The sequence below is a fragment of the Hyperolius riggenbachi genome, chromosome 4, assembly GCF_040937935.1.
Source record: "Hyperolius riggenbachi isolate aHypRig1 chromosome 4, aHypRig1.pri, whole genome shotgun sequence".
In the NCBI taxonomy this organism is placed as follows: Eukaryota; Metazoa; Chordata; class Amphibia; order Anura; family Hyperoliidae; genus Hyperolius; species Hyperolius riggenbachi.
In genome coordinates, this window is record NC_090649.1 from 369,163,773 (window position 1) to 369,178,810 (window position 15,038).

The 15,038-nt window shown below is 42.5% G+C and overlaps 1 protein-coding gene across 5 annotated transcripts in view; it reads left to right on the top strand.

Moving 5' to 3' along the window:
• CCDC170 (coiled-coil domain containing 170) overlaps positions 1–15,038 on the top strand; it is a 139,318-nt gene that overhangs the window by 76,177 nt on the left and 48,103 nt on the right. For all 5 annotated transcript variants that reach the window (XM_068231998.1, XM_068231997.1, XM_068232001.1 and 2 more), the window contains 3 exons: positions 3,617–3,764; positions 7,757–7,942; positions 9,283–9,600. In XM_068231998.1, the coding sequence (XP_068088099.1) occupies positions 3,617–3,764; positions 7,757–7,942; positions 9,283–9,600 (652 nt within the window). The remainder of the gene's footprint in view (positions 1–3,616; positions 3,765–7,756; positions 7,943–9,282; positions 9,601–15,038) is intronic.

Below are 15,038 nucleotides of genomic sequence, written 5' to 3' on the forward strand. Positions count from 1 at the left end.
CATTTGTGGGGTTCCTATACTGCCCTGGCATTTTAGGGGCCCTAAACCGTGAGGAGTAGTCTTGAAACCAAATGTCGCAAAATGACCTGCGAAATCCTAAAGGTACTCATTGGACTTTGGGCCCCTTAGCGTACTTAGGGTGTAAAAAAAAGTGCCACACATGTAGTACCGCCGTACTCAGGAGAAGTAGTATAATGCGTTTTGGGGTGTATTTTTACACATACCCATGCTAAGTGGGAGAAATATCTCTGTAAATGACAATTGTTTGATTTTTTTACACACAATTGTCCATTTACAGAGAGATTTCTCCCACCCAGCATGGGTATGTGTAAAAATACACCCCAAAACACATTATACTACTTTTCCTGAGTACGGCGGTACCACATGTGTGACACTTTTTTGCAGCCTAGGTGCGCTAAGGGGCCCAACGTCCTATTCACAGGTCATTTTGAAGCATTTGTTTTCTAGACTACTCCTCGCGGTTTAGGGCCCCTAAAATGCAAGGGCAGTATAGGAACCCCACAAGTGACCCCATTTTAGAAAGAAGACACCCCAAGGTATTCCGTTAGGTATATGGCGAGTTCATAGAAGATTTTATTTTTTGTCACAAGTTAGTGAAAAATGACACTTTGTGAAAAAAACCCAATAAAAATCAATTTCCGCTAACTTTTGACAAAAAATAAAATCTTCTATGAACTCGTCATACACCTAACAGAATACCTTGGGGTGTCTTTTTTTCTAAAATGGGGTCACTTGTGGGGTTCCTATACCGCCCTGGCATTTTACAGGCCCAAAACCGTGAGTAGTCTGGAAACCAAATGTCTCAAAATGACTGTTCAGGGGTATAAGCATCTGCAAATTTTGATGACAGGTGGTCTATGAGGGGGCGAATTTTGTGGAACCGGTCATAAGCAGGGTGGCCTTTAAGATGACAGGTTGTATTGGGCCTGATCTGATGGATAGGAGTGCTAGGGGGGTGACAGGAGGTGATTGATGGGTGTCTCAGGGGGTGGTTAGAGGGGAAAATAGATGCAATCAATGCACTGGGGAGGTGATCGGAAGGGGGTCTGAGGGGGATCTGAGGGTTTGGCCGAGTGATCAGGAGCCCACACGGGGCAAATTGGGGCCTGATCTGATGGGTAGGTGTGCTAGGGGGTGACAGAAGGTGATTGATGGGTGTCTCAAGGTGTGATTAGAGGGGGGAATAGATGCAAGCAATGCACTGGCGAGGTGATCAGGGCTGGGGTCTGAGGGCATTCTGAGGGTGTGGGCGGGTGATTGAGTGCCCTAGGGGCAGATAGGGGTCTAATCTGATAGGTAGCAGTGACAGGGGGTGATTGATGGGTAATTAGTGGGTGTTTAGGGTAGAGAACAGATGTAAACACTGCACTTGGGAGGTGATCGGACGTCGGATCTGCGGGCGATCTATTGGTGTAGGTGGGTGATCAGATTGCCCGCAAGGGGCAGGTTAGGGGCTGATTGATGGGTGGCAGTGACAGCGGGTGATTGATGGGCGGCAGTGACAGGGGGTGATTGATGGGTGGCAGTGACAGGGGGTGATTGATGGGTGGCAGTGACAGGGGGTGATTGATGGGTGATTGATAGGTGATTGACAGGTAATCAGTGGGTTATTACAGGGGAGAACAGATGTAAATATTGCACTGGCGAATTGATAGGGGGGGTCTGAGGGCAATCTGAGCGTGTAGGCGGGCGATTGGGTGCCCGCAAGGGGCAGATTAGGGTCTGATCTGATGGGTAACAGTGACAGGTGGTGATAGGGGGTGATTGATGGGTGATTGATGGGTAATTAGTGGGTGTTTAGAGGAGAGAATAGATGGAAACACTGTGCTTGGGTGGTGATCTGATGTCGGATCTGCGGGCGATCTATTGGTGTGGGTGGGTGATCAGTTTGCCCGCAAGGGGCAGGTTAGGGGCTGATTGTTAGGTGGCAGTGACAGGGGGTGATTGATGGGTGATAGGTGATTGGCAGGTGATTGACAGGTGATCAGTGGGTTATTACAGGGAAGGCCAGATGTAATTAATGCACTGGCGAATTTATAAGGGGGGGGGGCTCTGAGGGCAATCTGAGCGTGTGGGCGGGTGATTGGGTGCCCGCAAGGGGCAGATTAGGGTCTGATCTGATAGGTAACAGTGACGGTTGGTGATAGGGGGTGATTGATGGGTAATTAGTGGGTGTTTAGAGAAGATAACAGATGTAAACAATACATTTGGGAGGTAATCTGACGGCGGGTTTGCGGGCGATCTAATGGTGTGGGTGGGTGATCAGATTGCCCGCAAGGGGCAGGTTAGGGGCTGATTGATGGGTGGCAGTGACAGGGGGTGACAGGGGGTGATTGATGGGTGATAGGTGATTGGCAGGTGATTGACAGGTGATCAGTGGGTTATTACAGGGAAGAACAGATGTAATTAATGCACTGGTGAATTGATAAGGGGGGGTCAGAGGGCAATCTGAGCGTGTGGGCGGGTGATTGGGTGCCCGCAAGGGGCAGATTAGGGTCTGATCTGATAGGTAAAAGTGACAGGTGGTGATAGGGGGTGATTGATGGGTGATTGATGGGTAATTAGTGGGTGTTTAGAGGAGAGAATAGATGTAAACAATGGATTTGGGAGGTGATCTGATGTCAGATCTGCGGTCGATCTATAGGTGTGGGGGGGTGATCAGATTGCCCGCAAGGGGCAGGTTAGGGGCTGATTGATGGGTGGCAGTGACAGGGGGTGATTGACGGGTGATTGACGGGTGATTGACGGGTGATTGACAGGTGATGAACAGGTGATTGACAGGTGATCAGGGGGGATAGATGCATACAGTACATGGGGGGGGGTCTGGGGAGAATCTGAGGGGTGGGGGGGTGATCAGGAGTTAGCGGGGGGCAGGGGTGGGATAAAAAGAAATAGCGTTGACAGATAGTGACAGGGAGTGATTGATGGGTGATTAGGGGGGTGATTGGGTGCAAACAGGGGTCTGGGGGGTGGGCAGGGGGGGGTCTGATGGGTGCTGTGGGCGATCTGGGGCATGGGGGGGGGGAAATCAGTGTGCTTGGGTGCAGACTAGGGTGGCTGCAGCCTGCCCTGGTGGTCCCTCGGACATTGGGACCACCAGGGCAGGAGGCAGCCTGTATAATACACTTTGTAAACATTACAAAGTGTATTATACACTTTGTATGCGGCGATCGTCGGGTTAACATCCCGCCGGCGCTTCCGTATGGCCGGCGGGATGTTGCGGCGGGTGAGCGGCGCCAGGCGGAGGCGGAGGATCGCGTCACGGATGACGCGATCGCTCCGCCCATGCCCATACAAGGACTGCCGCCAATTGTCAATACGGCGGTCCTTGCGGCGTCCACTTCCCGGCCGCCAATTGTATATACGGCGGTCGGGAAGTGGTTAATAAATTTTCTCTTAATATCAAATAAAATATTATTATATTTTTGCAATATCCGTATAGTATTGTACTTTTTCTTACGATTATAGTGTGCGACATATACTGGCTTGGTAGCTCTGTTTTTTGTTTAAAGTAAGCTGAATGTGTATTATTCTGTTTGATGAAAAATATTTATTCGGCACAATTAACTACATCTAACATCATATCATGTTCTAGGTCCTATGTTGCTCAGTGGGAAGACAGCAAATCTCAGGCATCCAGGTACAACAGGAGTCATGAGCATTTTCTGGTTCAACTTTCTGCTTGTTTGAATGTGGATGTAAAAAAAGGTAAAGAGGATCCAGAAGAGTTACTCATTTCCAAGGTACTGATAATGTCTTTTGGTTGGTTGTGTTGAGTACTGAATAAATAGATACTTTGTTAGTACTGAAAACCTTTGACATACCACTGCATATATTGTGTTTATCTTTAGAGTGTACTCATCAAGAATGTTGAACTTATTCTGAGTTTAATAAAAGGCAGATCATTTATGCAGAAAAGTTGTAATAGACAAGAAAATACCATTTATATTGCGCTTTTCTCCCAGCGGACTCAAAGCACGCACTTGAGCTGCAGCCATTAGGGCGTTCTCAGTAGACATTAGCAGTGTTAGGGCTTGATCACACTACAATAGCTTTTTAAGCGCTAGTGATTTTGAAAAGCTCTTGCTAATGCAAGGCTATGGGGGATTCTTACAAAATCACATTGCTGCTGTGTGAGCACACACATAGGATAACATTAGCAAGAGCTTTTAAAATCACAAAGCGCTTAAAAAAATTATTGTAGTGTGAACAAGGGCTTAGATAGTCTAGCCCGACAACTCCTCACTGAATAGGTGCTGGCTTACTGAACAGGAAGAGCTGAGATTAGAATCCTGGTCACCTGTGTCAGGCGACCTGGGCATGCGTTTACCCTGTACGTTACCTGTGAATAGCCGTGAGTCCTTGTTCAATTCATGTTTTCTCCTAGGTGACATTTTCACACCTTATCAATAAAATGCCTTTTAAAGGGACTCCGAGCTCTTCTCCTTCTCCCCGCTCCGGAATGGCTGACAGGCCGCAGCCCGGGCGACACTCGCCCGAGTGTCGGGCTGCTCCTTCCGCGTATGACGCGGATTACGTCACACGCCGGCCGCCTCGCGTCATCACGGCGGCCGGCATGGCAGTACGGCGCATGCGTGCTTTAATCGCGCATGCGCAGTACTTTCACGCCGCCCGCCGTGATGACGCGAGGCGGCTGGCGTGTGACGTAATCCGCGTCATACGCGGAAGGAGCAGCCCGACACTCGGGCGAGTGTCGCCCGGGCTGCGGCCTGTCAGCCATTCCGGAGTGGGGAGAAGGAGAAGAGCCAGGACGCCGTCGTGGGACCTCCCGACCAGCACTGGGCTGGAGAAAGCCCCAGGTGAGTACAACTTTCATTTTTTTTATGAGCTCGGAGTCACTTTAAGCCACCAGCAAGCAAGAAAATACTCAGAATAGTTTTAACAGTGCATTTTTTTCACCTAGTTTTTCAATTGCAGAGTGCTGAAAAGTGATTTTTTTTTTTAAACATTAATTTTTCATTGGCAAAAATCATGCCCAAGATAACATATCATGCTTTACAGTTATTATGCCCAAAATAATATCAAAACAAGAATATATTTAACAAGAAATACATTAGTTCTGATCATTAACATTTGGATATTGTACAGTTCTAACATATGTAGTCTAAATACCAGGGAGAAAAATAAACCAGCAGGCGAACAAAAGAACAAATAAACAATAATTACATCATATTTGTATATCTCCACAAATGCACGCATTCATGCACCGTTTGTCCCTCAGAATGGCTATTCAAGAAGTAAAGTTCTCTGCAATGGAAAGCTCATTTATTGAGAATTACAGGCAATGAAAAGTCTTACCATCCTTTTTATGATCAGTACATACATTATGGGGTAATTTGTTAAAGCTGCAGAACACAGTAAGAAATAGCATAATTTATGAATAAAAAAAACTCTTCATGCAGACCCACAGTGGGACATTGCAGATTTATTAACTGTTTACTAGCTTTCACTGTGGATTAACATACCACTGGCAATTTGGAAACCACATTGTTTTCTTAGTTTTTGTAAGTCACATTTTTAATACACTCTAAAAGAGCACAGACACATGCATGCAAACAGTATTTTAACCTCTTTCGCACTGCTGCGTCATGTATCTACGCCCCTCTGCACTTCATTTAAAAACCAGGGGCATAGATACATATATCGTCTGTTTATAAGTGGCGCCTGGGTGCACATGTGCGCCCGGTCGCGCATGCGATGCCCCCAGTGACCCCCCTCCCCCCGTGGCAGAGTACTAATCAATGAATGGGAACATATGTTACCAAAGCCAACTAAAGTGCCTGTAATCAAAGTGAAAGTAAACACACAGAGATACATTACTTCCTGTGTACCATTTAGTACACCGGCAAGTGTGGTGACATTTAGTGGAAACAAAATAAAATTACAAGCAAACTACATGTACATTACAAATAAATAAAACCCCCATTAGATATTAACTCATTACCCCCCCCCCCCCCCCATTATTATCAAAATAAATCACTTGTAAAATAAAAATAAAATTAAAAAAGTGACAGCATTTAAAAATAAATACATAGTTACCTTACGGACTCAGGGACTTATGAACAAAAAAAAAGCAATATATTGTCTCCATATATTGTCCTAGGGACATAATTTAAACGTGGATATAATCAGGACAAATGGGCAAATAAAATGCATTGGTTTTATCTATCGTAGCATGTTTTTTTTAAAAACTATATTAGCTGAAACCTAAGAAATTATTAATTTTTTCAATTTTTTTCTTCTTCTCCTTCTCTTTAAAATGCATATAAAATAAAATAATTCTTAGCAAAAAGTAACACTAAGAAAGCCTAGTTTATAACACAAAAAAACTATGTATAGATAATTTAGTTGTGATAAATAGCTATAAAGTTATTGACGAATGAATGGGAGGAGCGTGAGATGTGAAAATTGCTCTGGTCCTTTTACACTTAATCAGTTGCTCTCAGTTATAACTGAAGTATTGCCCATGTTTTCCTATGGCCTCTTTTACACTTAACACGTTTTAACTAGTGTTGGGCGAACATCTGGATGTTCGGGTTCGGTGTGGTTCGGCCGAACATGCCCCTGATGTTCGGCATGTTCGAGCCGAACCCCGAACCCAACCCGAACATGTCCCTTTGGGGCCCCTATAGGGTCCCAGCATAAAGGGAGAGCATGCCCCGAGTGCGGGGGGGGGGGCGGAAATGCCCCCCTCCCCGCTAAGCTCTCCCTTTTGCTAGTTCCCTATAATGTTAAATTTAAGCCCCCCAAAAGTACCTGAGGAGGAGGGCAGGAAGCGGGCAGCCAGAGATGCTAGGCGCTAGTACCATCTGGTACTTCCGCCCTCTCTTGACGCACTTCCTGTTTACATTTGAAGTCGCATCAAGAGAGCGCAGAAGTACCGCGATGACGCGAACGAGGGTACGCGTCATCTGCATGATGACACGTACCCTCGTACGCGTCATCGCGGTACTTCTGCATCTCCGGCTGCCCGCTTCCTGCCCTCCTCCTCAGGTACTTTTGGGGGGCTTAAATTTAACATTCGAACCGGCAAAAGGGAGAGCTTAGTGGGGAGGGATGGGGTGCATTTCCGCCCCCCCCCCCCCCCCCCGCGCTCGGGGCATGCTCTCCCTTTATGCTGGGACCCTATAGGGGGCTATGTTCGGCCGGACACGGCTGTGTTCGGCCGAACAAAGAAGGCCTGTTCGGGTTCGGGCAGCGTGCCCGAACACCCTCCCGAACACCATGAGGTGTTCGGGGGGTGCCGAACCGAACCCGAACAGGCCAAAATCCGGGCGAACCCGAACAGTGGCGAACACTGTTCGCCCATCACTAGTTTTAACTGAAATCTTCTTCCCAATGCACTGCTGTGGAAAAAAACGCGTACCAACGCCCACTAACACATACTAACGCATACCAACTGATTAATTGTAAACGGGGCCTTAGTGAGGAAGTTGTTAAGAAAAATGCTGCACGGTCGTAGCCTGCAGGAGGTGCATATTGATGCTTAAGAATGACCAGACATATTGCCCTGGTCAGGCAGGATTGTTAATATATCCTATCTGGTGATCATGTTCCGTAGGTTGTTCTAAAAGAGCACTTCTAATGCTCCATTATGCCAATTGTTATTCATCTGTTAACTTAGCCGCACAAATACTAATTTCACTTATAATTTACCGTATTATAAAGCCTTTTTGAGGGTACCCGAAAAACAACTATTTTATTGTTTATTTAGGCAAGTAGTCTTTTCAAAGACAGAAGAGAATTAAAAGGTCATGTCACCACTCTAGAAGAAACCATTAAGGTTCATGAAGTGGAATCAAAAGCAAGTAGAGAAACCATCATGAAACTAGTTTCTGAAGTGAACAGAGAAAAGAAAAGGAACAATTCCTTTGTTCAGCAAATTGATTCTCTTCATGAGGTTTGTACAATTTATTGTTTTGTTTAATAAGAGTTTGTGAATCATTCCATTATTATAAATAACAAGTACAATACACAACAACAGCTTAAAGCCCAACTGTTACCAACACTTTTACTTTCGTTTCAGATAGTGTGGCATGTGGTCCGTTTCCACATTTTGCAGCATTTTAATTGTCATGACACTCTCTGATCTCTACTGATCGGGGTCGTGCCACATAAGGTGAAGAATGCAGAGAAGATGGTGGTAATGGAGCTGAAAGAAGGCTGGAGATCCGCCTGGCCTCACACCTTCATTACCATAGACTAAACATTTTCTGTGAATTTGCCTTTTTATGTAGTGGGATAAAAACTAGACTTTTTCATTAAATGTAGCAAGCATGTATTTTTATGTTTCTGTGTTCATATACAAATTTATGTTTGTTGGAAGGGATCAGTGGCGTAGCTAGGGTATTTGACACCCGGTGCTGATAATTTACTGACACCCCCCACGCCGTGGTGGAAAATGGGTGTGATCATGACACTGGAGAAAGCCGCAATGTACCAGTGTAACTCTAAGGTGTTGTTTCAGCCAACCCTAGAGTCATTTACCGCCACATCTCTGTGTCCCCCTATGGGTGTGAAAAACGATGATCATTGCCGAAAGCTATCAAATCCTTTTCTGCATGCTTGCAAAAGACATTTGAAGACAATTCATATTTTACCATGCACCCTGACCTCAATGGATTTGGAAAAATGTACCATTTTTGTGAAAATTGTGGTGAAATGAAAATGGCCATATTTGCCCATCACTGTTTTTCAGTAAGTTAAATTGTACCCGAGGCGATATATGATGATGAAATAAACGTGTATGTACAGTAAAAAACATATCAATAACCAGGCAATTTTTTTTTCTGCCTGAAAGAGTTAATTTCTGTGACAGTTTCTGTCTTGTCGGTACCTTGTAGGGAATACAGCATAGTAAACATCACTGATAAGCAAATTACAACCATAAAGGTTTTCCTGGCAGAATACAACTTTTAAAGGCAGAGGGAGATAAAATACATGAACTATTGACCTTTTTTCTAACGCTGGGACACTTAAAACGCTGCCACTGATTAGAGACCATAAAACATTCAAAGTGCTTTGTGAATGTTTAAATATAAAATAAAACCCTGGGATACTTAAAAAAGGTAATGTTTAGGAGTAGGAGGATAAATATAATTGTTTATCTCATCAGTTTATTTTCACCTTGTGTTCACTTTAAGTTGAGTGCAGATTCCAAGCTTATCCTCAGCATTGCTTACTTAAAATACTTCTCTTGAATTGCAAATTTATAACTATACTTTGTTTATTTAATTTCAGAATTTGGAAAGTGTCAGTGATGCAAAACGAGTTTTAGAAAAGGAAACTGTAATGCTCAAGGATAAACTGGATGCTTTACAAAGAGCCTGGGAAGCGAGCAAGCAGGAGCTTCATCTCATGAAGAAGAATTCCAGTGAGTTGGATGTGACTCTAAAGACTAGTCTTGGAGAGGCCAAAGCTACCCAGAGTCTACACACATCATTCAAGGATGAACTTGCAGCAGCTCTAAGTGATGATTTTGTTCCTGTGAACCCAAAAGAAGATGCCATTTTGGATAGGATACATGATTTGTGGAAAAAATTGGAAAGCAAAAAAATTGTAAGTATTTCCAAATGTATTAGGTAGCAACAAAAGCAACCCAGGAGGCAAAAACCCTCCTGTAAACTGACATATTTTTACTTCTCAACCTCTCATCCTTCTATCCAGAGTATTTAAATATTAGTCCAAGCAAAGTTTACATGTTAAAGATCATAGATAGTGATAACCACATAAATACTTGCAGCTATGGTAAGAGCATCATCATAAACCATAATAATAACAACAGTAATGTTTCCATGTTATATGTGCCAATACATTCCCTAGAACTTTACCTTTGGTTGGCTGTTCACAATACAAGCAAATTAATTACTTACAAGCAAAAGAAGACAGGAGGTTGGCACTACAGCGGCAAGCATATACCACTCAACACTAGGACTTGCAGTAGATGTATGAGGACCTCAAGTATACCTCTTCTTAACACTCTGTTTGCGTGCTCAAGCTTGAAGTTCTGATGACAGGCAAATAAAGAAAATTGGAAAGCTGGCACTGCTGCAGGTGTTCAATTTATTGCTACAACATCATAAGGTGCAAATGTGCAATTGTACAACATCAAGTCAAATTGCAATTGGTGGAGCACATACCCTGTGAGAAGAGGCACCACCCACATCTCTTCTCACAGGGTATGTGCTCCACCAATTGCAATTTGACTTGATGTTGTACAATTGCACATTTGCACCTTATGATGTTGTAGCAATAAATTGAACACCTGCAGCAGTGCCAGCTTTCCAATTTTCTTTATTTGCCTGTCAAATTAATTACTTGCTCTCCTTTTTAATGTTTTAAATATTGTATCGTACCTAGCCACCTCCATATTCCCTTTGTATATTCATTTATAAGCTTGTATAGTCTCTAGGTTTACTGTAGTTTTCACTGAAACCAGGAGTGCAACCTACTACCGCCAACCAGGATTGAAAGATTTAAGTGGGCAATGGGCAATGTCTCACATGATTTAAAAACTATTGCAGTTTGGCAACCACATATATGAATTTTGTTTACCATCACACCTTCTGTCAGGGCTATTTTTAACCAAAGACATTCCAGGCCATTGCCTGGAGTGCCAATTGCCTGGAGTTTCATGCCTCTGAATTAAGTTTTGCCCCCAAACTAAGCTCCACCCCAGAACAAAGCCCCACCCCAAATTAAGCCCCATCCCGCTGTTTGGTGTCGTGAGGAGCAGCAGCATTGCTGGTACCTGCAGAGAAGATATCACAAGGACCAGATAGTGTAAGTTGTAGGCAGCCTCCACTGTGTCCCTCTGTGCCACCTCTCTGCCCCCCTTTGTGCCTTCTTTTGTGCCTCCTTCAGTCCCCCTGTGCCACCTCTGCCCTCCTGTGTGTCCCTCTGTCCCCCTTTGCTTCCTTCTGTCACCCTTTGTGACTCCTTCTTGTCTTTGTGCCTTCTTCTGTTCCCCCTGTGCCTCCTTCTGTCCCCCTGTGCTACCTCTGCTCTTCTTTGTATACCTCTGTCCCACTGTGCCTCCTTCTGCCCCCCTTTGTGCCTGCTTCTGTCCTCCTGTGTCTCATTCTGTCTCCACGTGCATCTTTCTGCCCCCTGTTCCTTCAATCCACAGTGGATCCGCCTGCTCCGGAGCCCTAAGCAGTTGTACATCTATGACTACACTCATGAGCACTCTTGAGTGAATTGGGACTTTATAGGTGTTGTTAATAAAAGATCTCTCTAAGACAGATGAGCTGACTTGGCGTGTCTACATATAAATTTCTCAGGCTCTGTAGAGTGCCATTTACCAAACTGTTGTGGCTGCAAATAAGCCTGTCATGTCTGGAAACCATAGCTGGCTGTAGACTGAAACCAAAATCAATGTTTAATAACGCTAAATTACAAATTCTCTTTTTAAAAATGGATGTATGTGTTATCAAATGTTTAAATAACATATCTTTTTCAGTTGAAATTACTTTCTCAAGAATGGCTAGAAAACTAAAGAAATAAATAAAAATCAAATAATTTGCTGAACATAATCATTTAAACTGAAAATAATTCACTCAACACAAACAGTACTTCAAATAAGTCTATCTGCATTTTATGATTCTAAAGTAGTTCAGGCCCCATTGCTGGAATTCTTCTAGTGCGCTGTCAGATAGCCGTAGGGTATCTGAACAGAATCCTAATTTTAGAGAATGTAACAAACAAACCTGTTAAGGTTTGGTAAACTGTGACACTGCCTGTGTCTATCTGGTTTCAGTTCAAAAAGTTGGACCTATAATATAGACTTAACTTTACTTTCAGAACTTTCTTATAATAATCTAATTATCACACTCTGTATAGGCCTAGCGCTAACATGCTACCTCTTCAAGGTATACTAATGACTGTCTCTGTTTATATCTATGGATTATTAAATTGTTATTCACACACACTGTCCTAACACACAAAACTAAATTACCTCACTGTATCTTTCAGAGAAAGTAAAAAAAAAAAGGCAAAAAAACAAACACTACCAAAATAAGACGATAAAAGTGATATTGAGCTAATATGGATAAACCAATTTTGAATTCTATTTTTTTTTTTTTGTAGTACTGAAAAATAATTTTATAAAGTGAGATAAAGTAAGATGAAATATCTCATGAGAATAAATGTTTCCCATTGAGGGGAAAATACTGTAAAGACATTGGTAATTAAAAGAAGGGAAAAAAATCTCTACCATGCGGATACCCATTCTGGCCCCAAATGTGATATATCAGAATGACACCCATATTCATATCAAACAGAAAGGGTACAACAGTATGTTAAAAATCCAAGCTTTCTTGTTTCTCTCCCCTTGCCTCTTTTCAAATGTGCATGGGAATTGTTTGAAGTCTCAGTGCCCCCCCCCCCCTTCCCCCTCCACTAAAAACAAATCAACATGATCAGAGGAAGCAATTAAACAATGAGGTGCTATAAGTAGTAGCAAACACAAATTTTTCATTTCCGCTTACTTTTGCATATTCATGAATGTTATAAATATGGAAATATTACAATATCACCAGGCATTTGTCACTTCTCAAAACTAACCCTATTTGTGAACTAACATAATTGGGTTCTGCACTCAGAAAGTTTAGAACATTCAGGCACATAAAGGTTCTGGAAAAGGTATTGGAAAATTGTCTAAAAAGTGGGAAAAGAGTGCTGTATTTCTTCATGAGGAGTACATAAGATCTTTGATGTAATGACTCCCTCCTAATGTAGCATAACCCAGTGGTGACCCTATAATATGTAGGAAATGGCTGAATTACACACCCCTGGTGATATTTATTTATTGTATTTATAAAGCGCTGACATATTACGCAGCGCTGGACATTAATTAAGGTTAAAGACAATATTTAGGGGTGACATACAGCAATATGACAATACATGAATACAAGAAAGACCAGATCAGGCAACTTCTACTTCACACCTACTAGCACTTGAGACACAGCAGTTCAACAATAACTTGGTTATATAGGCTCATATATTCTCAAGAGGTTTGGGGCATTTAACTTGCAAGAATACGTGGTGAATTATTAGCAGTTAATATGAACAGTTTTAATATACAATTAAAACAATGCACTGATCCACTGTAACAATAATATCGATAAAAAACAGCCTATAAAATAACACAATTTTAATTTATTGGCTATTTTATAAGTATACCATAGTATCAAACAAAAAAAAATGTTTGTGTGTGTACCACTTCACTGCTTTTTCATTTGAGATGTTTTCTGCAGTTGAGAAAGGCTGATGTGCTCATCTGCCTGGTATCCAGCAGATGGCAATATAATATGTGAAGTTGAATGCTTTTTGGTTTATCTTTATAACTACTGTTCTGAGTTTCTTTTTAGAAGAAAAAAAATGTTATAGTATTATGCAGTGAACTCATAGTCCTTGTGATAGCTATATCATTGTGCATATGCATCAGGAGCTGTGTGTGTTCAAGAGATGGCTAATAGCAGGAGCCAGTGGAAAGTTTTGCTAGTACAATAATAAAGCATAGTGGGCACGCAGCTTCTGGACCAAGGATGGTCTGCACTCTGGATGACCCTTCTTAGCATAATGACTCCAAAACATTTGACATTCCAGTGTCTGGATGAATGACAACTGTTTGCTGTATTGAAAAAGTTAGCCATAGCTATGTAAGTGGGCTTGCAGCATAGAAAGAAGGCTGGCTGGCTGGTTGGATGGATTGAAAGAAAAAGCTAGAAGAAACCATTACTAGGCCTCTGTCACACTCGGATGCTCTCTGCTCACGATTCACACTTTGCTGAATGCTGGCGATTAGCAAAGTGCTGCTGCACAAGTAATACTATGTAATTACACACTGCCGCAGTCGTCGTTTGCGATTTCCAAAGATCACAAACGTACTGCATGTAGCAATTTCCTGGCGATTATCTCGCAATTCTCATTCACTAGAATGAGTATCGCAAAACTTGACGAAAAATCATGGAACACAACAATGCAAAATCGCAATTTGCAGTTCCGAGTGTGAATAGGGCCTTTAAAAAACATGTCATAGGGAAAAAACTCAAAGCTTCCATTGTTGATTTTTGTTTTAAAATATTTATGGGAGTACACTTCCAAGTATTTTTCACATGATTGCAAAGCATGTTAAAGTCATGGGGACACTTACACGCCTTTTAGGTATTACCCATGGTCCTACCACTAGCATCCAGGGGTGGCTTTCACTCTAGGGATGGTCTGGCAGCCACTAGTATTTTCTGGCATGCTTATCATGCTATCCAAAACTTAAATAAGGGACCACTATCTTGAAAAAAGTAGGCAGTTAAAATCTGACAGAACCAACATGTTTTGGACAAGTCCATTTCCTCATGGGGGATTCTCAGGGTTTTCTTTGTTTTTTTGGCTGCTACTATTAGCCTATACGCTTTACCAATGTTCTGATTTATTGTATATAATGTATTTTTGCACCTTAGCAATTTTGCACTCTTGCACTTAGCACTATTTCCCTTGAAAAAGCTTCCAATAAGGAAGAGAAACATGTCAGGTTTTTGGTGGGGATTAGTGTAATTACAGTGGGTTGCAAAAGTATTCGGCCCCCTTGAAGTTTTCCACATTTTGTCATATTACTGCCACAAACATGAATCAATTTTATTGGAAATCCACATGAAAGACCAACACAAAGTGGTGTACACATGAGAAGTGGAACGAAAATCATACATCATTCCAAACATTTTTTACAAATAAATAACTGCAAAGTGGTGTGTGCATAATTATTCGGCCCCCTTTGATCTGAGTGCAGTCAGTTGCCTATAGACATTTTCTGATAAGTGCTAATGACTAAATAGAGTGCACCTGTGTGTAATCTAATGTCAGTACAAATACAGCTGCTCTGTGAGGGCCTCAGAGGTTGTCTAAGAGAATATTGGGAGCAACAACACCGCGAAGTCCAAAGACAGGTCAGGGATAAAGTTATTGAGAAATTTAAAGCAGGCTTAGGCTACTAAAAGATT